At 47.5% G+C, this 23,232-nt stretch overlaps 1 protein-coding gene across 8 annotated transcripts; it reads left to right on the top strand.

The window, feature by feature from the left end:
- Nucleotides 1–430: 430 nt before the first annotated feature.
- On the top strand, nucleotides 431–22,559 carry LOC132462681 (oxysterol-binding protein-related protein 2-like). Of its 8 annotated transcripts, none has more exons than XM_060058350.1 (29): nucleotides 431–535; nucleotides 791–950; nucleotides 1,050–1,135; nucleotides 1,930–2,004; nucleotides 2,575–2,686; nucleotides 2,809–2,894; nucleotides 3,276–3,420; nucleotides 3,891–3,958; nucleotides 4,171–4,215; nucleotides 4,311–4,384; nucleotides 4,607–4,670; nucleotides 4,800–4,901; nucleotides 5,043–5,180; nucleotides 5,349–5,427; nucleotides 5,685–5,791; nucleotides 12,682–12,841; nucleotides 14,695–14,887; nucleotides 16,679–16,754; nucleotides 17,287–17,421; nucleotides 17,665–17,762; nucleotides 18,085–18,267; nucleotides 18,708–18,815; nucleotides 18,930–19,019; nucleotides 19,229–19,352; nucleotides 19,897–20,013; nucleotides 20,396–20,519; nucleotides 20,642–20,732; nucleotides 20,860–20,880; nucleotides 21,248–22,559. In XM_060058350.1, the coding sequence occupies exons 1-29, from the start codon at nucleotides 521–523 to the stop codon at nucleotides 21,348–21,350; spliced, it is 2,979 nt and encodes a 992-aa protein (XP_059914333.1). In that variant the 5' UTR covers nucleotides 431–520; the 3' UTR covers nucleotides 21,351–22,559. The 8 variants fall into 8 exon arrangements, with proteins under 8 accessions (XP_059914333.1, XP_059914331.1, XP_059914338.1 ...); XM_060058348.1 differs by having other exon boundaries at nucleotides 1,930–2,028; XM_060058355.1 differs by lacking the exon at nucleotides 20,860–20,880.
- Nucleotides 22,560–23,232: the final 673 nt, after the last annotated feature.

The following is a 23,232-nucleotide window of genomic DNA, read 5'->3' as shown; positions in this document are numbered from 1 at the left end:
CAAATAGAAAAAAGGTTTCACAAATCTGTAACTATGTTTTATATAATGTATAGCCTCACTGTGAAAATTTAGTCCAGATTTGAAGAGTCTAGGTGTAGTGGTTTTCAATCAGGACCGATTTAAAGTGGACCAGCTGCCGAATCGGATGCTGCGAATCGGATGCCAACTTCAGCGTCGTCCGAAACAGCCTAGATATTTTAGTAACAATTAACAAATATTAACAAAGATTTAGGTAATGAATAGTTTTCTATTTATTATGGAACCTTATTATAAAGTGTTATTATAAAGTCAATCATCTTTTTTGATATTATTTATGAGATATATTTATTGTTTATTAACGCTGGGGACCTGACGTCATTTAGACACACAGAACCCACGTGGACGGTGAAAGCACCCTGTGAGCGGGCAGCTAGTCACGTGACATGGGGAGGGGGGGGCAGCAGCGGCTGTCAGCTGAGCTGATTTTAAAAAAAGCTCTTCACTGGCTGGCGATGTTTGTTGCGAGCAACAAGTTTCACCCATGTCCGTCCAACCTGTAAGTTTAAATATACTGTGTTTTTTACTCCTAACAAACAATAAAGGTCACTTGATGTATGATTAGTTAGTTTATATTACAATAAGTACAGTTCGACCTAGTCTTTGTAAATAGCCTCCATATCGCTGTGTTGCGTTAAACAAAAACGCGTTGCGACACGTTGCATTCTCTATCAACACACTTTTTAAGACGATGTCACCGTATGTGCCTTCTGACACTCGCCTAAAAACTGACGTCTATTGGTTCTCTTCAAAGGAAAGTGACGGTAGGACTAGGGAGGGTCACTCGGTGATGGACCCGGCCGAGCCCGAGGCCCAACTGCTCCTTCATGCAGAGGAGGGCGATCGATCACGTGTTCAGAGTCTCCTCCAGCTCATGATGGCCCAGGGTCAACATTTCAATCTCAACTGCAGATGTAAGTGCAGGTTCATCAAAACGAAACGGCTTGTGTTTAACTGGCTAATATACGTTTGATGGTGGGTTTTGGTCTTTTTGACCTCTGCCACCGCTTTAGCTCGGAGTGATGCCAGGGCGGGATGGACGCCACTTCATCTCTCAAGTCACTTCGGTCATACGGATGTCGTAGAGGACTTGCTCAAGGTAAGACAAATTATCTTTTTGATTTTGAGAATCCAAAAAGTATTTTTATGGATTTGTTTCTTGCCTTGGGGGGGATAGGATTAGGGGGGTGTCATAAATATGGCTTGTTAAGCCCCTTTGAGACTCTAACTGTGATTAAGTGCGATACAAATAAAATGGAATTGAGAAGGGCATTATTATTATTTATTTGTTTTCAAAAAATGTCATGATGTTACCATTTTATAGTCAATGGTTTAATCGCTCCTCAATCATCTTGTTTGGGGAACTAAATCGTTGGATGTGTCTGTGTTTCCCCGGTTGACGGAGCGGATTGAGTGAACAGGTGTGTCATTCGAGGTTGTCACATTCAATACTTGTTGTCTGAGAAATGTGCTATTCAAATACTAATTATTTGCAGCCCTCAATGGGGACCTCTGATAATTTATTTGGTTTGGGGGGGGGGGGGTGTTGTGGTTCAGAGCTCAGCTTGCCCTGAATCGAACCAATTTTAATTCCAGACATGTAGTGCATTTAGCAGACACTTTTATCCAAAGCAACTAACAACCATTCATGCACACATTCACATACCGACGGCGGAGTCAACCATGCAAGGCGACAGCCAGCTCGTTTGGGTGGGGGGTTAGGGTGAGGGACACCGTGACCTCGACACTCAGTCGACCCACTCTACCTCCTGAGCAACCCCCCCCCCCCCCCCCCCAGACTCATTGTCTCACTATGTTCAGCCTAACGGGATGCCTGTTTGCGTTTGCCTGTTTATGTTTTGCTCTTCCTTTTTCATTGGGGTTGATTGGCAGGCTGGGGCCCACGTGAACCTGCAGGACGACCTGGGCGACACACCCCTGCACAAGGCTGCCTCCTCGGGGAGAAAGGTGACCGGATGTGTGCCGGTGATGGTGGGCTAATGCATTGTTTACCGCATCATTTCCGCTTCCACATTCATCTTAAGTGGCGGCGGCCGCGTTGTTCCATCCTCCGTCCGCCTCAACTCGTCAACTCACCCCATCATGCAGAATATTCCCATCATGGACTCTTGATGACTATGTCTACCTTTTCCCATTGGAAGTGTTTTTTGTTGATCTGAATGTTTAGCGCAGGTACTGTGTCGTTTAAGTCTGGATCCGAGGAGGATCCGTCCGTCCGTCCGTCCGTCCGTCCGTCCGTCCGTGTGTGTGTGTGTGTGTGTGTGTGTGTGCGGGGAGCCTCACTGAATTCTTCACATTGTCTGGAGGGAGACATGACAAAAAACTCCCAGAAGCCTTTGAGCTGGTGTGTGTGTGTGTGTGTGTGTGTGTGTGTGTGTGTGTGTGTGTGTGTGTGTGTGTGTGTGTGTGTGTGTGTGTGTGTGTGTGTGTGTGTGTGTGTGTGTGTGTGTGTGTGTGTGTGTGTGTGTGTGTGTGCGCGTACGGCGAGCCTCACTGTATTCTTTGTGGGCCGTGCAGGAGATTGTGCTCACGCTGCTGCGCTACGACGCCTGCGCCAGCATAATCAACGGCACGGCGCAGGTCCCCAGAAATTTCACCGAGGACGACGAAATCATCACGATGCTGGAGGGTATGGAGAAGCCGGGGCCGGGCGACGACGACGACCTCAATGTCTGACGGAGTGTGATTACCGCCGTGCTCGTTCTCCGAGCACTTGAGTTCATATATGTGTGTGTGTGTGTGTGTGTGCAGCGGCGGAGCGGAGAGCTGTGCGGAGGAAGGAGGATAACCTCCTGCACGCGGCCAGAGAGGGAGACGTCGCCGCTCTTTCCAAGCTGGTCAGCGCTGCACTGACCGTGTCTCAGTATTTTCTTTAGGATTTTTTTTTGGTTATTCTGTGTTGCAAACTGTGTCATTTATGAACGTGTTGTATTTCACATTTTCACGCAAGCTCTCAAAAGTATTTGAGAGCATATTGGTGAAATATGATGAATAGGTTTTGGAGTATGTCCAAGGCCGCATTGAGATGTACTTGAGCTTCCATTCTGGATGAAATCATTCATAAATGGCTGAGATCCTCTCATGGCCTCGATCGATCGTAAACCGCTCTTGAGAATGCGTTGACATTAGCAGGGAATGTGCAATAAAGTGGATGCTGACCATTTCTTCTCGTGCTGTTGGCCCCAGTCACATATTATATGTCACTTGTTCCTCTGTAGCTGAGCTTGAAGGAGGCGCCCGACGTTCACTGCAGGGACCTGTTGGGCAACACGCCGTTACACTGTGCCGCCTATAGAGGGCAGGAGCACTGTGTTGTCAAGCTCCTCAAGCACGGAGCCAGCCCCAGCCTCACAAACAAGAAGGGTACACTGTCCACAATAGAACGAATGCTGCAAAACTATGGAGATATACCTGTTTTTAGTGGTTGTTTTTGTGAAGATTAATGTGAGGCTTTTATTGGCCAATCTTAACTTAATCGTAATTATTCTAATACTTGTGCATATGGGTTATTTTATTTTACTTTATTAAGTAAAATTTTAAACAAAACTAATGTATGCTGAATCATTTGTGATTGTCTTCATGACCTTTAGTCAAATGCAGTCATACTTATTTGGCAAAATCACGGCGCATATTTTGATTATATTATTGTGCAGCCCATTCCAATAGGTTACGTGTTAATTGGTTTTTCAGTGCTAAATCAAACTTGACTTCATTTTGCCCTTCAACTCACTTTTGGCACTTGTAATGACACATTCGTCTAGAATAACACACTTTGCTTTTTGGTTAGAGAGGCCAGAGGTGTATAATAAGCTACTAAATTAATGTGGTTGCAGCCCAGACAGCATTTGACATCGCTTGCACCGATGAGCTGAAACAGATTCTGGCAGCTGCTGCTGTCAAAGTAAGTATAAAACTAGAATTGTGACAAATTGCTCAAATTGAATGGCTGCAAGATGGAGCAGATTATATTCGAATAGATTACATTGAATCGGCAACGAGCATTGTATAGCATGGCATGGCTGCCCCCACAAAACCCGATTGCAATCCGTCCTGAAACAGAACGAACTAGGTCTAGCCGTGAATGAATAACTGCAAATGCATATTTATTTCAAGGAGACGAGCAGCACCGTTGAGAAGTGTGAAGGCCCACTGTGGAAGGTACTTTTTTTTTATTCTCAAATATGGAAAGACGCTTTACCCCCCGCTGGGTTCTGAAAAGTGAGGGGGTTGTTTTTGTTGTTTTTGTCCCACAGAGCTCCCGCTTTCTCGGCTGGCGGTATCATTGGGTGGTGCTCGAGAATGGAAACTTATCTTGGTACCTCAGCCGGTGAGCGTCATCAGTCTCCTACGAGTCACTAGTTTTGGCAGTGGGTTATCTTTTTTATGTATATTTCATATTTCGATTGAATCAATACTTTTACTCATTACAAAACTAAGCCGGTAATACAGACGACTCTCACTTTTGCAGTGTCTCAATTGCGATTGCGAACTCCTGTGGAAGATGTCCTGCTGTTGTTGTTTACCTGCGGCTCTATCCATGTCCCTCCAGAGCTGACGCGCGGAGCGGGCACAGAAGGCAGGGCTCAGAGGCCCTCGCGCTGGCCTACTGCATGGTACGCAGCGTGCAAGTTCGGGGCACTCGGCCCTCACGCAGGGCAGCCGTCAAACACTCTGCTCTGATCATGTGGTGAAGCGTCTGCGTCTAATGACCCCCCGTTTGATCACGATCCATATCGTCTCAGATCAAACCCTGGGATAACTGCTACTTCGCGCTCCGGCGCTTCGACAGCACTGATTTCCACTTCAAAGTGTCCTCAAAGACCAACTCTATCACGACAAGAAGAGTAAGATGAAAGGTTATGTTCACATGAAACATAACCCAAATCGAATCCAATCTTTGTCAAGGGATGTGTTTGACCGTCTCATTATATTTCATATATATATATATGTCAGGGGTCATAGGCTGAATTTCTGTTATCATTTAGAAATGGTTGGATGCCTTCGATGTCCATTCGGCCTACAGCAGCCGCCACTGTAGCCAGGAGCAGGCGATGGCTGGACATGACGAGGAAGAGGGTGGTGAAGATGCTAAGGCAGGGGATAGCCTGACTCGCGCTTTCGAGGTGAGTCAACGCTCGGCAGAGTACCGAATGGCAAAGTGAGACCCTGCTATATTGAGCTGAGGGAAAGTTGAGATTCAGCTCTTTACACTACTGTCCGCTACGGTGCAGGTGTGTTGGCTCAATTCTGGGGTGTCTGCACTAATTTTTTCGAAATGCTGTGCTATTCAGGAAGCCAGTGCCTCCCAGGAGAAACTGGAGTGTGAGGTGTCTGTGTTTTTATCCATGGTGAAGAATGAGCAGAACGACGGTAAGAGTGCTGCTTATATAGATGGTATCATATTAAACATTATTTAATAAGGTTAGGGATAACCCTAATCTTGAATAATAAATATATTACCCTGAAACAGCATTCCTAAATTATTACTAGACCGTTGGTTAACTATTAATTAATTGTTAGTTAAAGATTATAACCCCATTAATTCATGTTTATTAATAGGTAATTACTGTACCCTTATTGTAAAGTGTCACCGATGTGGTTCTGGCGTTGTCTCCGTTCTCCTGCAGCGCTGGCTGCCCCTCTGCTGCTGAAGGCCAGGCAGACCAGTGCTCTGTCTGGGGAGACCTGCACCGCCCTCCAGTCCTGTCTGGCCCTGCTCTCCCAGCAGGAGGAGGTACCGTACGCTGTCACCTACTCCTTGGCTGTGCTCCCTTGTCACCCACATGGTGGACCACTATATAGTGCAGTAATTACTGAATTGAAAAGGGGGATTTTGGAATGATTTTGTTGATGGAAATCCACCAGCCGGTTGTGTATCGGTGGCATAAACACGTGAATATGAAAGTGCCTGGGAGCTACAGTGACCATGAAAGCGTTAATAAACAACCATGAGCGCCCAGCTATGGTGTTTCATTGTTGTGAACAATCGCTAGTGATTGTGCATACAGTACACGTTTAGTCATTTTACGGGCTAATGCTTTCAAGGGCGACGTTCCAAACAAACGCTCTCCAAATGTCATCTCTCTGGCATAAACAATGTCAGGGGTCGCGCAGCTCGCTGTGTTCCTCCACCGCGACTATCAACCTCGTCCATGACCACAGGTTGGAACTAGCAAGAAGCTGCGAAAGTAAACAAGAGGTGCTTAATTTGCGGAGGGACACAGGGCTGTAGGTATTTTGGGGCGTGATATAACTAGTAATTTCACCGTACATGTTACGGGGGTGCCACATGATCCCTATGGTGCGATCGGGGTGCAAACCACGCCTACACCCTTATGCTGTAGCCGGAATGCAATGCATTTGTACGCAGGAATGCGACTACTAGTGAAGATATATGTTAAGGCTGTAAAACGGTTGTCATGGGACGCAGTGCAAAATAACTATCAATAATATACTTGTTGTATATGCACTGTACAATAAGTACATTATAATAAATAATATACATTTTGTACGTTGTGGGTATTACGTTTTGAACTGTATAGGAATCACATGCACTTCAGAACGGTGACGCCCTAAATAGGGAAGTAAATGGGGCATGGGTTGGCCAGTTGGGAGGGACACAGTCGGTGCATCAAGTGTGGTTGAGGATGCAGTAAGGGACCTAGCGGTGGCAAGATGGTGCCACTACACATTGATTTTCCTCTCTAGTGCTTTTCAATTGTGGGAGGTTTGAAACCTGGGCGCTCGAATGAGACTTGTGAGGCAGCAAGCATAGCCAGTTAAGGGTGAAGGTGAAATATGTGCAGTCGTAATGACTATCAGGGCATGTAAAGCAAAGTCAATTTGTTGTGAAGCATGGTGTTGGAGTTTGATGCACCTGACTCTGTTTCCCACCCCCTAACCAAATGAACAGGTCTGCTGGTTTTGAAGGATACTGTATATAAAGTTGGATACATGCTCCATGGTGTTCTTTTGTGTTGGCCAGAGTTTGTTGTGAATGAGATCATCGCATCCTCGTCCATTGATTCTTCCACGAGCCACCCTGTGCCGTCGTCCTATCGGCCCATGGATTCATGTTGTAATGGTATGAAATCATATGGCTTCGCGTTCAGTGCCGGGGCTACGCACAATTGTGTGTGTCGGCCTGTGTGCGTGCCGGGGAAAAAAAGCGTGGACGACTTCCTTCGCACCTGTCCCAGACGGTGGCTTGGCACCTTCCTTGGGAAAGCCGCGGAGCGAATCCGGGCAGGCAGCCCAACGCCAGATCCGCTTTTATGCTGAGCTCTGCATTTACTGAGTAAAGGCAGCAGGCAGACACACACACACGCACACACAGACATAAACACAGAAGAGCACAACCAAGAGCCCTAAGACGTGCATCCACACGTGCACACTCTTAGCGCTCGTGTCCAAGGGAATACGCTGTGCGATGCTGCAAAACTTGAGTGCGTGCATATTCCCAGCTGCGTCCGGACGGGAGCCGTGCGGCACGCTGCATGTAGTCGCCCTCACTCTTTGAAGATCTCCTCGCTGCTCCCAGGCTCACATTGAACCCCCACCGGCAGAGCATCCCGACACAGGGCGGGGGGAGGGTGGAACAGAGAGGAGATAAAGCACTCGGCTAGTTCCCCGCACAGGTAAAAACAAGACCTCTCTTCTCATCTGTCGGCGGTGGTGATTGTGCGCTCTGTAATAAGAATGTCTGGCGGTTGTCACAACTAGGCTAGTCCCGGTGTGTATTGCTCAAGGGGATTTGCAATTGAAACGCTGCAAATTATTTGTAACTCCTCGGCTGACGCGTGTTTCAGTTCGGTGTTGTAAATTACGGCGTTGACATCTAGCACTTCTACAAGCGCAAAAAATAGGGATTCTAGGGAATACTGAATTGTTTGGTTCTACTGTGCATGCTAAATGGTTTCATCTGTTAAATGATATTAAGTGTTTTTTTTACTGGTATAATGAAGAAATTGGATAAGAAATGCATTTTTATGTAATGAATGCATTTAGATGGATCCTTCATAAGTAATCGGGGATAGTAAGCACTTCAGCAGCATTAATGCTAATTTCTATTTTTTTTTCCAATAACCTATGGAATACCAATTCTTTAAACTGAACTGAAATTAAAAATAATCATTTGTGGTTCTGCACTTAAATGTTGTGCGAATGAGCCCATTGACCTGCAGAGAGCCAATCCTTATGGGGACGGTGAACAAAGTCCAGGTGCCATTGGCTTACAAACCTCTTGGCTCGGCGAGGCATGCACGGCTGCAAACCACAACGGGCTCCTCATAATACAGACAACCACAGCTGTGGCTCTAGAACTCTCAAACAGAACGTCTTCAACTTGGTACATCTGTGTTTTAGCAACCCTAAAGCTGTGTGAGAGCGGAACCCTCTCTGAAAAGTCTGCGTCCTGAAAAGGCAGCCCATCGCGTGGTCACTGTACAAACAAAATTGCACTACATGAATAAGCTCAATGCGATTAGGGGGTGGGTCTGTTTGAGCGACTACACAATGCTAACTGGATTATGATAACAAGAGGGCTGCTGAGTGCCAACTCCAAAGACAGCATTAGCCTTAATCCCACATTTTGCCGTAGTTCACACCAAGCAGGCAGTCGCGTGGAAAGTGCAAACGACTCGCTCCTCAATTTGAGCTCGTGTTTGCCCTGCGATGTCCCCGCGGATGTGTGAAACTGAAGCACGAATCCTCAGGGAGAGTAGGGGGAGTGTAAAGCAGCACTTATGGCAGTGCCCCTTGGCAGTCTGTCTGAATTTGCTCTGACCCAATTCATCAGTGGCAGAACTGGAGTGCACTAGTCGCACGGTGCCACATCTGTGCACATATGACGAGTGCGCGTGATTGCGCGATGATTGCATGGCTTGTGGAGGAGAGCCGGAGGGAGGTCTGTCTTCCCCTGTTGGGACTCCTCGTAGAACTAGAATAGGCAGTTTGGTATCGCCGCGGAGACGGAGCTGTAAATGGATCGGGTATGCACAAACATCCGTGGGTCAGGACAATCTGAACGCTGGTATACTAAAGTGTACAAGCAGAAAACCAGCGGTCCACAGGCACCACTCCGCGGGCGATCGTACTCGGGCCATCGTACTTTAAATCACGCAGCCACCCTGCACTGACGTGCACATATGCGGGGTTGTCTCACTGTGTTGTTCTCAGTGGAATGCACTCTATTGGTTGTGTTGGTAGTGGTGGTATGGGGCTGTTTAAGTTATTTATATTAGGCAGCATATGAATGTTGACCAGGCACCCAGTGTTTCCCACACATTGACGAGACTATGGCGCCCCGCCATAGTCTAATTTCGGCCGCCATAGTCTCTGCGTGCACATGATTTTTTTTTTTTTTTTTTTTTTTTTTTTTTTTGCTCAGACGAAGTTCGTGTCGCTCTCAACCGTGCATGTCCGGTTTAAACCCCCCCCCCCCCCCCCCCCCAGACATGCACGCCCCCCCCCCCCCCCCCCCCCCCCCCAGTTAACACCAATGGCTTGTTGTGTTATCACCTTTACCCGGAACAGAAAGGGACACACGCAGGCTAAATGCCCCGCGTTGAACATTGTCTTATGTGGTAGGCATCCGGCGGTATACCACGAGCGTAGAGAAGCTTAAGAGACATATTTGCCTCATCTCCAGTACTGGCTCCATTAGCAAATATGTACCACACCATTCCATGTTTAAACCGTTGGCTACGGTCAGTGCTGCCTTGATGCACAGTACAGTGTTCGTAGCGGGCCTTAACGGTCCATTACAGCCTGTGTTTGCTCCAGCCTGCGGGGCGGAAGAAGCCCAGTAAAAGCCCATCTCTGTCAGGGGGTCTTGGCCCGGGAGACGGCGTCTCTTCCCAGTCGTCAGCGATGAATACACACCGCCGCCACAGCAGCAGCGACTAAAATAGAGCTCTGTGTTCTGAAGCGAGAGGCTGCAGAGAGCAGGGGGGGATGAGTGTGAGTGCAATCTTGCCCGGGATAGTTAAAGAACAAAAGTGTTTCTGTCCCAAATGGGCTCTTAAGCCAAGTGCCCCGGTCGGTGTGCGTTGGCAGCAATCCCTCACACTTGATTCATTTACATTACATTACGCAGCGCATAACTCAAAGCGGCTGTCGGATCAGAACCTCTGCATAGGTACTCATTCATTTAGCAAGCCGTAGCCATTTTTTTTTTACATGTAGAGTAAAGGGATACTTGGCGGACTCTCCGTGTTTGGAGGCTGTGTGTGTGTGTGTGTGTGTGTTAGGGATCGACCGATACCGATTTTTTAGGGCCGATACGATACCGATATTTTTTCCTCAGCCTTAGCCGATACGCCGATACACCAATACCGATTTTCTTGAGCCGATTTTATTTATTTATTTATTTTATTTATTTTTTTAATGGAACATTTATTGAACTTCAATATAAAAAACAATATTTAACAAATAGTAAAAACAGGTGAAGTAGAACAAGTAAGAACAAGTAGATGAACAATATTTAACAAATATTAAAAACAGGTGAGGTAGAACAAGTGAAAAAATAAAAAATAAATAAAAAAATCGGCGAAAATCAGCCGCGTATCGGCCGATACCGATACACGTAAAAACCGCGAATATCGGCCGATAATATCGGCCGACCGATATATCGGTCGATCCCTAGTGTGTGTGTGTGGCACAAGGCCCAGGCTCTACCAGGACTGGAGTCAAGACTCCTGAATCAAACATACACTCAGCAGCCAACCAAACAGCCCCACTTGGGCTGGTACTCAGAGGAGTGCAGCGGAGTGCAGCGGAGAGAAGGGGGAGATGAAACAGAAGTCCCAAGAGTGGGAAAGTGATCAAATTGTTGTTGAGCTCAGTTGCTAGTTAGCCGTGGTCCCTAGTGCCAGAGGAACAACGCATTAACTATAGTTATCCGGAACGTAGAAAGCAACCCGTCATATTGCTGTCAGGATGATCCCTTTAAACTTCCATATTGAACCAAAATGTGTCTTGTGTTTGGTTAATAGTGAAAGGTTGCTTATGATTAAGAACCAACCGATTTTCATTACATTTAAATTGTGGTTCTTTTTTACATGGTGAACAGAAGACGTCCACCTGTGTAGCGGAGGGCGTACCAATTGTTTGTTTGTTTGGTAATCAGTGAACCAAAGTAGCTTCTACATATGAGTCATCCTCACTTTCTACGACCTCGTTCACAGTGGGAGGCTGCGGAGGGTGTCTAGTCCATGGAATAAGAGGAAGTAGGTCGGTGTACATGCCAGTGATCCTCCTTATCACAATACCCTAGAGTAAAATAGTATGTGTATCATTTGTATTATTATTATGATTATTATATAAATGAGGATCATAGAACATTGCATATGATATGGTTATATGATAACATGAATGTAACGTACAATATATAATTTTTTTTGTAATATAACCAATTCATGTATTGGACGTCATGTTAAATGTATGTTATGACTTGCCATCATGTTGTAAAACATACATCTAAAAAAATGATCGCTCTATGAATTATCGTACTTGGAAAATAAGGTTTATCATAATCCATGCGCAATGTGCGGAACAATTTTACGTTTCTGAACATCGTTTAATGCAACTCTTTTAAGTATTCATGTGACATTGTGATGTGGGAGAGCTCCACGAGGTTGAGAAGCCTTGGCCTGGTAACTGCGTGCGCCAGCGGCCCCTGTCTCCGTTAGGTCTGATTATTTCAGAGAAGACTATAATTACCCCTCCCACTTTCTTTACAGCAGTAATATCAAACATAGCCATGTTTCGTAAATGTGAATATTGTGACTTTCGGTCTTCCTGCTGTCCCTGTACTATCTTTCTGCCGCCTTTCTCAAGGTGACCCTGTTGTTCCCTCACCTGGTTAGAAGCATACTTTTGAGTTGTTTATTTTGGTACGCCCTATACTCTAAAAGCACTTGAAATCTGTTCTTCAAAAGTTGCTCTATTAAATATAACCTAGAAACACGAGGCGATGAATGCGTTCCTATTGGAACTTTGTCTGGGGAGAGTTGTTGTTGTTGACATTATATTCTACTCCTATTTTTCCCCATTGGACGGTGGTTTGTTCAACACATTAATATCCCCTCATCGCTGTGAGAGTCATCTTCTTTAATGTTTGGCATTTGCGAGGAGACTTGGAACGACATTTAGACAATGGGTGACATTGGTCTGGTCGGTCCCCTCGTCGCTCAGCTCAGGTTGCCTCCAAGGGACACCCAATCCTGGGCTTCAGAGCTCCTGGAGACTGTGGTGTTTGGTTCTGACCGGAGGTAACCGGAGCCCGGGGTCTAAGGTTAGGAAAATAACCAACTTTCCGAAGCAGCCTCCTTGAAGGACATGCACAGACAGATTGATTAGCTGAGGAAGTATTGTGCGCCCAAACGGGTCAACATGAAATGATGTGCTTATCCACATCCGAATTCTGTCAGACCCTTCCATGTTAAGATGCATGTTGAATTTCCGTCCATAAGTTTTGCCTCAAGGTGTGTGTGTGTGTGTGTGTGTGTGTGTGTGTGTGTGTGTGTGTGTGTGTGTGTGTGTGTGTGTGTGTGTGTGTGTGTGTGTGTGTGTGTGTGTGTGTGTGTGTGTGTGTGTGTGTGTGTGTGTGTGTCCCCGCCTCAGGTGTGGCACTTGAAATTGGAGCAGGAGCTTGAGAAAAACAAGGCTCTCACGGAGGCGCTGCAGATCTTGGCCACCGAGCGCTACGACACCAGCCTCAGCCGGGGCAGGAAGTCGCCCACTCCCAGCGCCCTGACCGGAGACTTCTACGATGCAGAGTCGGGTGAGACCCCATGCGCCGACGCCCCCCCCCAAGCTGCTGGTCTGTTGGTCTGTATGGTGGTTGACACACCCTAAGGGGAGCGGGGCCCTGGCCGTTCCTCTGGGTGGGGTTCCGAGCAGAAGCCATGAGGCGCCAACATGTAGTTCCTCTAACAGCCTATAGGTGGTGCACAGTGGTTGGAGTCCAAACTACCCATCCCCAGTTAAAGGGAAACTTCACCCATTTCCATTAAGCTTTGTATCGTTAGAAACCCACTCATATTTTTGAATGGTCGAGCATCATTCCCTTATTTTCTGGAGAGACTGGAGAGATCCGTATCGATCTCCAACACTTCCTGTTTAAGATGACGCAGTATGACGATTTTTGCGTAGAAGTAAATAGGAAGAGTAAGAGGGGAGGATTCTCATAAGACTACAAGCAAAAGGGGTTGGGACCCGCTGATCTAGATCAGCGGGAGTGGCCTGCGAAGCTGTGCATGGTGGGAGTTGTTGTCTTTAATCCACAAGCGCCAAAAAGTCACTTTCTGCCTTTTCTCGGTCAAGACGGCACCAAATTAGAATTTTATTTTATTATTCTACTACATATAGGACGTGTTTTATTTTCTTGTCTATACTTTCTGGTAGTAGCGGTACATGGATGATTTTTTTTAGTGCCAATGTCAGTACACCAGTTGTATATTTAAAACCTCCAGCAACAGCCCTCTCTGCTGTGGACGACCTGGGGTGCACACATCGCACCTCAACCCAACAATCTGCTCACTAACATCCTGCCACTGACGCATTCGTCATTTCCTTTTCTGACGGGTAAAGCCCATCATCCGCCTCCATGTGGGTGCAAAGTCGTTAATTCCGTGCAGCCTTGAGTCCCAGACATGCTGTCCACAACAAACAATGAACGCTATTAATGAGCGAGCGTTACGGTGTCCAACAAACAAGGAGAATATGTCTGTACAGGGCTGAGTCAGCGGGAAGGGAATATGAATCCGCTCCAACTGTTTACACCGTTGGTGCCAATTTCCGTAATTAAACGGGAGTACTTTTGCGCTTTTTAAATCGCTTTACTATAAATGTTCCAACACTATTCCTCAGCAATCTGGTGTGCGCATTACAATCTCCAACTGTACCGCCTGATTGGCTGAGAGTCTCCCGGACCGCTGCCATTTTGCAGGCGTTCAGTGTGCCAGTGGTCATGGGGATCCACTTCCCATGCTCCTTTTCAGTGTGATGTTTGTTTTTCCATTTGTTTGCACACGAGCCCGACGGCTCCCTGGGGACGCCGCTCGTCACATACACAACGTGTTTACGCAGACGGCAGCACTCTCGTGCCACACGCCCCGCTATAGGAGGTGTCGGGCGGCCGACCACGTAATAATACTCCCCCAAACAAACGCCGTCACCACGACGCCTGACGATAAGGACGCCCTCGAGGCTGGGCCGTCCTCCGGCGGACGTTGTGCCAGTGTCTAACGGGAATGGAGGGAAGGAGGGGGAGGTTGTCGTAGACAGCCAACAAGCTTGGCGCAAAACAATGCAGTAAGAAGTGAGTTGCCTGTGCGGCCTCTCTCATTGGATCAGGACGGCCAGGTGGAGCTTGGCTGGCCGGGGGGGGGGGGGGGGGGGGGCGGGCGGAGGGGTGTGGGCAAGGTGGAGAAGCGGGAGGAGGAGGGGGGAGGCGGCTGGATCGGAGCCGGGGAGCAAGTTGAGCGCCGTGTTTCCAGTCGAGTCTACTGTTGCGGCCGTGCGTGTCCTTGTTGTGTGTCGCGCGCGCGTCTCTCGTAGGTGCGCCCGCGAGACACCCGAGTGTGTGCGCGTGCCTGGCGTGACCCGCCACCTGTCCCCTTCCGCACCCGGCAGACACCGACTCGGAGCTCTCGCTGAGCGGGTTCCTCTCCGTGGCCAGCCGCTCCTACGACGAGGACGAGGCCCGGGACGCCCCCCTCTTCAGAAGCCTCCGCCGCGGCCGGCCCACCGGGGAGCCCAGAGCCATGTCCGGGGACGGGGACCATGGCAACCAGGCGGCCCAGTGCAACGGGGTCAAGAAGTACAGGTGGGTCGCCGCGGCGCTTCTAGATTGGTTTTTCTTCTGGTTGTTGTTCGGCCCCGTCGTGAGGATGGCCTTCGTCCATGTTGCTTTCCATGCGATGTTCAGTTACGTTATGCATTCTGTAACCTACTGCTGACCTGCGTGCTTGAGGATAATATGCAGCGGGTGGTTCACTCTGAAGGGCCTGTCCTCTGACACTCCATGTAATGGGACACCTGCCTGTTCACTCCGTCCTGCGTTTGCATTCAGGTGTGTTTGTTTGAGTGGCCAGTCAGCAGGGAATACACCAAACCTGTTTCCTGGCCAGCTCCATCTGTCCATAGCTTTCCTATGGCCCGCAAATTCTCCTTGTTTCTTATTTTATCATTTCAGTAAATCCAGATTTTATTTAATTTATCGCTCCAACAACTGACACTGACACATGAATAATTTAGCACAGACAGGACCTGAGATGGAGGTGTGTGTGTGTGTGCGTGTGCATGTGCGTGTGTGCATAATAGATGGTTGTCTCTGTACACATGGTAAAACTAGTGTCATTCAGAGAGACTTCAGGTGCTTTGAGTCCAATCCGTTTTTAGAAAGGCTTCTGTAGAACACACAGAGAACTACTCACAGAGCCATTTGAAACTCTTTGCTATTCCTCTGAATGCATGAAAACAAACTTGACCCCCAATCGGTTCATGTTTTTGTGGTTCTCCACCACGCGCCACTGGGCTGCCTGCTTCACTGTTGATATCGAGGCCGTCCACTCACACCTTTCTTGTTTGTTCAGATTTACCGTCACCCTTCTGTGTGCAGCTGCCTCCCTGCCTGTCGGGGCCTCGGGGCTGTGTAATGTCCCAATAAAGGACTACAATCATGGAGAATAGGGTGGGTGTAGAAAAGTTGAAAAAGTCAACCTAAAATGGTTTCAGCTAGTAACGGCTCCGTTACATCTTGGTTTCAAAACACCACAGAATCAAGTGTAAGACACCGAGACGCATGCGATTCTTGAGACCAACGCGCGTGCCGTCTCCCATTCATTCATGGGTTTTGCATGAACTGAGTGGCTGATTGCTTATTACCTTACAGGTGTCGGGTGACTTGGCTTCCAAAGCGAGAGATCAATCTATGTCAGAACTGCTTTGTGTTTTAAATGGCATCCCCTACATCCTTCAGTCAGTTTCTTCACCTTATTGCGATTTAACAGCTATACTACATTACCATTTACTACTCTGATACTGTAGGCTAATGTTTAGAATTGAAGCAGGTGAGGTTTCAGTGCGTGTGAACCATTTTCCTCAATGAAACTGCATTCTGGCTCACACCTAATAATGCATACTAGCACGAATGTATAAAGGCTCACTTTTGGATTTTTCGACGTGAATAACTATTTCTCAAATTGGTCAAGTATTGAGTGAGAACTCAGTATTGAGTGAGAACTCTGCAGCTAAAATCCACGGAATAGGCTGCAATGTAATCCATTGGGGCAATATTTCCTCGTCCATGTCTTCTTGCTGAGTGCTTGTTTTTGCTGCTGTCAGGTTCAGAATGTTACGGCTTAATGGAAAGGATCCCTACAGAGAAATAAAACCATTTTCCTTACCTTTTTGCTTGATCCTGTCTCTTTTGTTATTGTGTCTAACCAAGTCTATCTCACTCTACCCCCTTCACCTCCTCCATCCTTAAAAGTCTACAATTTCCCACTCCTGGCAGAAATGTCTGTCCAATTAGAGAAACCTTGCACCCCTTCTCAGGAATGGGTGCATCACTCTGCTCATTAAAAGCGCTCTGTCCTGTGTTGTCTTCGCCCAGATCGTCCCTGCCCGCGCCCATGTTCTCTCGGAATGACATCAGCGTATGGAGCATCCTGAAGAAATGCATTGGCATGGTGAGAAGAACAAGTGTGCATCCCTCCTATTTGAATCCTTCTGTTGGGGGGAGTGCGGGCGGGGGAGACTGCTGCTGACGCAATAGATGGCACCCAAAGTTTTCTGAATAACGAGTTGAACTGTGGGGAAACTTTGCTAATTGTGATGAATGGGTTCCTGATTTGCATTGTCTGCGGGGAAGTCGGTAAGCGCCTCTTGGGAGTCGACAGGGATCCAAATGCCCTGCCCCTGCAGCCGTGTTATTGCAGTTACTGAATCTCGTTCTAGTCTCTGCCGTGCAACTGAAGGCAAGAGGAATAGTTTTCATTAAACTGACTCAAAGGCCAGTGTTATCATCAGCAAAATAAATCTACCGCCCGTGGAGTGTATTGCACATGGGATTTTTGTGGCCGTTAGAATTAAAAGTGCACATCCAAAAGGAAAAGTTATTCTCTCCAATGGCTTCACAGTGCAGTGTGTCATTACTGTGTCTTGTTTTGTTTACACACACACGCGCACACACCTCTCTCTCTCTCTCTCTCGACTTTTCAGGAGTTGTCGAAGATCGCCATGCCTGTGATGTTCAATGAGCCCCTCAGCTTCCTGCAGCGGCTGGCTGAGTACATGGAGCACACATACCTCCTCCAGCAGGCCAACACCTCCACCGACTCTGTGGAGAGGATGAAGGTATAGCCGCCCTCTCCAGCCCCTCTTCCCCCCACCTCCACACACAGACTACTACTCACATTAAGGCCGTTGTCGGATGGATATAGATGGTACAATGGCCGGTTCCGGTCATTGAATTAATTCATCATGTTGTTTTCACTCGACTTAACCTAGAATTGCTTTGACTTGACGAGCTTCACTTTTAATAATGCCCGTGGCGCTGGACCTAAGGGCGGTGGCGCTCATTGAGTGTATGGATTGCAGTGTGTGGCAGCGTTTGCTGTGTCAGCTGTCGCCTCGCAGTGGGAGAGGACTGGGAAGCCGTTCAACCCGCTGCTTGGGGAGACCTACGAGCTGATCAGGTAAATTACCCAGCATGCCTTTCTGAACTGCTGAGTCTCTCTCCCTAAACAACACTCATGATGGAAATTTGCACAGACAAAGTGCAGTCGAGGGAGTCATTAATTGGGATTAGGGGCCCTCTAATAGGTTGATTGTAAGCCTTCCAGACAATGGATTAGTAGCACCGTGATGAGAAATGATATCATTCGATATTGTTATGATGGTGAGACTCCCGCTAATGTGTTTTTAAAGTTGTATTATTATCTTGCCCGCCGGGCACCGAGGGCTCGGTCTAACGCTCCACAAACCAAGACCACCGTCCTCTTCCCTGGGTTTGTGCAGAGAGGACCTGGGCTTCCGCTGGGTGTCGGAGCAGGTGAGCCACCACCCGCCGGTCAGTGCCTTCCACGCGGAGGGCCTGAAGGAGGACTTCCTGTTCCACGGATCCATCTACCCCAAGCTCAAGTTCTGGGGCAAGAGCGTGGAGGCGGAGCCCAAGGGGGTCATCACCCTGGAGCTGCCCAAGTAGGTTTGGAGATGTAAAAGAAACTCCCAACTCGCCGAAATACAACGGCAACAGAAGTAAAACGAGAACGAATCAAATGCGAACATTTACTGAACACGATCAAATCACAGCACGCTCCGGATTAATTATTTGGCCTAGTGTGTATTGGAAAGAAACTTCACCTGGAGCAACCTTTAGCTGATCCCAAAGAGCAACTGCAATAACCCTTTTTCTCCAGAGGTGGTGCTGTCCCTGAGGTTGAATGTTGGCACTTGGGTTAATCCCTGCTGGGCAACATCAGTATAAAACTTGGGTAAACTTGAGGTAAATCAACTCAAGTCTGATGCAGTACCCAATCAAACCTACTGTGATAAACATTTGTGTTTTGATGTGATCAAACCCAGTGCAGTGACGGAGGTTGAGCCCTTCACACGCTCTTCCTTCTCCCCTCTCTGTGTAGGCATAACGAGGCGTACACCTGGACAAACCCCACCTGCTGTGTCCACAACATCATCGTGGGCCAGCTTTGGATCGAGCAGTACGGCCAAGTGGAGGTGATCAATCACAAGTAAGGTTGAGAAGGCTTTTGACCACCACCTCCACGTACCTTTTATTTGTCCTGCTTTGTTCCTCCTGTGTGCGTTCATGTGTTGACAACTCCGCTCTCTGTTGTCTGTGACAGGACCGGTGAGCGGTGCAGCTTGACATTCAAACCCTGCGGCCTCTTCGGGAAAGAGCTCCATAAGGTGGAAGGGTACATCCTGGATAAAAGGTAAGACAAAGATGTCTACCCTTTACGCCTTTTCCGTGTGTAAGCACAGTTGTACAGGCCCTCTTGCTAGTTGCTAGTAACGCGTGTGCTGTACAGCGAGTGTAATGTACCTGGTCGTACACCCTCCATTAATTACTACATTCCCTAGTGGTGTCAGATTACTGTCCGGGCCCGAAGCCTCTTCTTAACAGGCTCTGTCAATATTTCAGCAAAAAGAAGCTGTGCGCAATCTACGGCAAATGGACCGAATGCTTGTACGCCGTAGACCCCGCTGCCTTCGAAGCCCACAGGAAAGCAGACAAGAAGAGCGCAGAGGAGAAGAAAACCAAGCAGGTATTACCTGTCGATGCTGTTTGTCCCGCTTAAATCTGAGGTTTAGCGGCTAGCGGCTGGCAGCAGGAAATCAGCAAAAAACGAGTAATGCTGGGCTCATCAGAGCTTTGGATGCGGTTGAAATAGATTGGCGAGCCCAGAGTCTGCGTGGAAGAGGAGAGCTGCCCGGGTCCGTCTTAAGGACAGCAGATTGAGAGATACATTACACTGAGTGACGTACTGCACTGCCGCTGCTTCAACCAGTTAGAACTCTTTTATTTGCTAAAATAGGTCTAGTATTACTGCAAAAAAAAGATGGTGGCTTTGCGTGAGCTTGCAGTAGTCATCATTGCATTGGATCCCCACTTAAACCCAGCCATTCTTTATTTTATATTATTATTTATATAATTATTATAACGTTCACCAAACAATTTAATTACATGTTGCGTATGCGTTTCTAGCGAAAAGATATGCTGCAATTGGTTTCCTAGCAAAACCCCTTGAGCCTCTTTAAATATGTGTCTCGTGTGTGTGTGTGTGTGTGTCCGTGTGTCCGTTCCTCCAGGGCAGTGCGGACGAGGAGCCGGAGGAGTTGCCCCCGCCCGACGCAGAGACGGTGCAGGTGATCCCAGGCAGTGAGCTCATCTGGAGGATAGCCCCACGCCCTGACAACTCTGCCCAGGTCAGCACCCAGCACAGCGGGGGGGGGGGGGGGAGCAGGCAGGGGGGCGTTTGACCATGACATTTGGTCCTGCTGAATGCCCCAATTGCCACCCCTTAGATGCACCCTAGTTGAAAGGGCTCCATAAAAAAAAGATTGACATGCCCTTAGCATTTGACATACTCATAATGGGCAGTGGTATGGTCTCCAAAACCATAGGTCATATCTTCTCTCATCGCAATCTTACTTGTAGGCTGTCTATAGTTTGTTATGGACTCTTTTGTCCTTTCTGTACTAGTGCAGAAACATGGCGCTGCAAATTGGCCCGCTCCGTGGAAGGCAGAACGACTCCCTACGTAGATATAAAGAGCTCGTTAAGGTAATCTGTTCCTCTCGTTGGCAGTTCTACGCCTTCTCCACGTTCGCCATGCAGCTGAATGAGCTGGAGAGGGCCATGGAGGAGTCCATCCCCTCCACAGACTGCCGCCTTCGGCCCGACATCAGGGCCATGGAGGTCGGAGACATAGGTACCAGCCGGCTCTCCCCTGGCTGAAAAGCCTTTGTTTCCAGAGCTCGACCGTGTGTGTGTGTGTGTGTGTGTGTGTGTTGATGTTTAGATGTTTATTTCCCTGTGTCAACCTGCCTCTAGATTTGTCCAGTGGAGAAAAGAAGAGGTTGGAGGAAAAGCAGAGGTTGGCCCGGAAAAATCGCTCCAAATCCAGTGAAGAGTGGAAAACCAAGTGAGGAGATGTTCTCTTCTCCTTCCCCTGCATTCGCATATGGACTGATTTGCTAATGCCTTGCTAATCACTGCTTTGTCTTGTGCCGTCCACACTATTCCAACCCCCCCTTCATGTCATTGTGAAGGAACCCTGCACTTGGCCCAAGGTTTGGCTCAATATTTATAACTATTTGTTTTGCATTCAATTTTTGCTTTGCTTGCACCAGTACTGAACTGTTAACTTATGCACCGCAGCAGTAGTTTACCTTCTTTATCATTGAAGTGTTGCACTATAGCACCCTCTACAGGACGTCAAAAGCACATGCAACACTTATTCTCAAACACTATTGGGCACACTGCACTGCGAACACTAGGCTCCTAGACTCCTAGTGCAGACTTTGTTTGCTGTAGCACATGTTTGTCATGCTTGCCATCACCTCACTACACGGGTGTATCATTTAGCATGCTGCACGTTGACTCCCCACCCGCTGCCACGCCGTCAGTGACTCCCCTGTCATTGTTCCCGTCCGGCAGGTGGTTCGCCCAAGGGCCCAACCCCCACAACAAGGCCCAGGACTGGCTCTTCTCCAAGGGTTACTGGGAGAGAAACTACAACCAGTTGCCCAATATCTACTGAGAGCACCAGACGTCTCGGAAAAATAACAATAAACCTGTATAAGATTATCTCCGTCCTCATTCAAACCCTGCTCTGGTCTGTTCAAGAGCTTCTGGTGTTGTCCGTTCATCTGATCACGAGGTAGAGGAGAGGTCTTCGTGGCTGTGGTGCAGGCGAGGAACATACCTTAATGTGAAACGTGATGTTGGATGTGGGCCGACACTTTTGAGGCAGGGTAGGATTGTTAATGTGCCGTGAAGATGATTGACACAGCTGTTTTCAGTCCGTTTTCGTGGTGGACATCGCGTTACACTTAAAGCACAAGGTCAAACCTTAAACAACCTCCATAACGTACTCTCGACCGCTCCGTTTTGCGACGATATAGAGAACAGTGTAGATGTGTTTTGATAAAGACAAGGGTGTATTTTATCATACTTGGTAGATTGTGTGTTTAAACATGAATGTGAATTAGTCACCCTATGCTGTTATTGAATGTGTGAACCAACTGCTTTCATCTGTATATGTAAAAGAACAACTGAGAGGCAATCATTAGCTCTCGCCTCCTCACTAAGCTCATTTGTTCCCGGGTTCGACGTTGCATTCATTATTCTATTTGTTATATTACCTCCTGTTTGGCTCGCTATCAACTGTCATGTGAACAAACCTTTTAGGCAAAACGTACTGTACATTCATCTCAATTTCTTTGGAGATATAATGCATTGTAGGATTTAGTTGGTCACCAGCTCAGTACCGCACGGAAAGCAGGGCATCGGTGTTTGTACAACCCTATTTCCCTCAGTAATGGCAATGAATAGGTAGCCAACAAGCTGATAATGTCGACCTGTTAAGAGGTAGAAGTTTAAAAGTTTTGTTTTTGTTGTTTTGGCTATTCGGCTGTCTATAGAACATGGCTCAAATGGATTGAAACCAACAGCGTTAATTACAGGATAAATGCATGTGCATCACTTTTTAACTATGCAAGCATTTAGCAAGTACTATACTTTAGTTTTTTTTAATAGAACTTCATTAAATGTAAAGCACTGATACCATGCCTTCCCTCTGTTGTGAATAACTGGTAGAGGTTGTTGAATCTGTAGGTTGTAAGTGCATCTTGTTGGACTTGGTCTATTACCGTTTTCCTTCTAAGACATTAATTTAATCGTAATTGTGGATAAATAAAGGCAAAAAGTTTATATTGTTACTAAATAAATCTTAACTGCTCATGATGTTCTTAATGTCTCGTCTTATTCCTCTGGCTCTTTCTAGTTATTACGGGGTAATGCAGGGTGATGAAGCAAACTATATTCGCTCAAAATATGCATGGTCCATCATTTATCTAAAAATTAGCCTATGTTATTGACGGCAGACGATTCCTTCACCAGTATTGGTGACTGGGTGTCAGCGTGGGTTCTGACTGGCAGGACACTAAACAAAATGGCCATTACGTCCTGTCACCTGCAGACGCTGAGCTGGTTGACCACTCTTTGGTGATGGTCTTGTTAGCCCGGGCGATTGCCTCAGTGCGTGGGTCCCACCCAGAGCCTCTTTCACCACCACTCGGGTACAGGAAACAATGGGGGATGTCGATTGTCTGGTTGGAGGGATGAGACTGGAGAGCCGGCTGGTCTGAGGTGAACCAAGGCTTTCTCTTGGTTGGTAGCAAGAAACTGCACTGCCGCTGAGGTCCATAGTCACCCCTCATGTTTCATTTGATAAAAACGACAGTGTTACCCCGCATGTTTCATTTGATTAAAACGACAGTGTTACCCCTTATGTTTTTTTTCATGACGACCAATAAAAAACGACAGTGTTACCCCTTGTGGTTTTTTCATGACGACTGATAAAAAACGGCAGTGTTACCCCTTATGTTTCATTTGATAAAAACGACAGTGTTACCCCGCAT

The sequence above is a fragment of the Gadus macrocephalus genome, chromosome 8 (assembly GCF_031168955.1).
Source record: "Gadus macrocephalus chromosome 8, ASM3116895v1".
Lineage (NCBI taxonomy): Eukaryota > Metazoa > Chordata > Actinopteri > Gadiformes > Gadidae > Gadus > Gadus macrocephalus.
Note: the sequence above shows the minus strand (reverse complement) of the source record. Positions and strands in the feature narration are given on the sequence as shown.

Coding starts and splice junctions, on each gene's coding strand:
- LOC132462681 (XM_060058348.1), top strand. Junction 18,816..18,929: donor GTGGAGGTGATCAATCACAA/GTAAGGTTGAGA, acceptor TGTCTGTGACAG/GACCGGTGAGCGGTGCAGCT. Junction 20,881..21,247: donor AACCCTGCACTTGGCCCAAG/GTTTGGCTCAAT, acceptor CCCGTCCGGCAG/GTGGTTCGCCCAAGGGCCCA.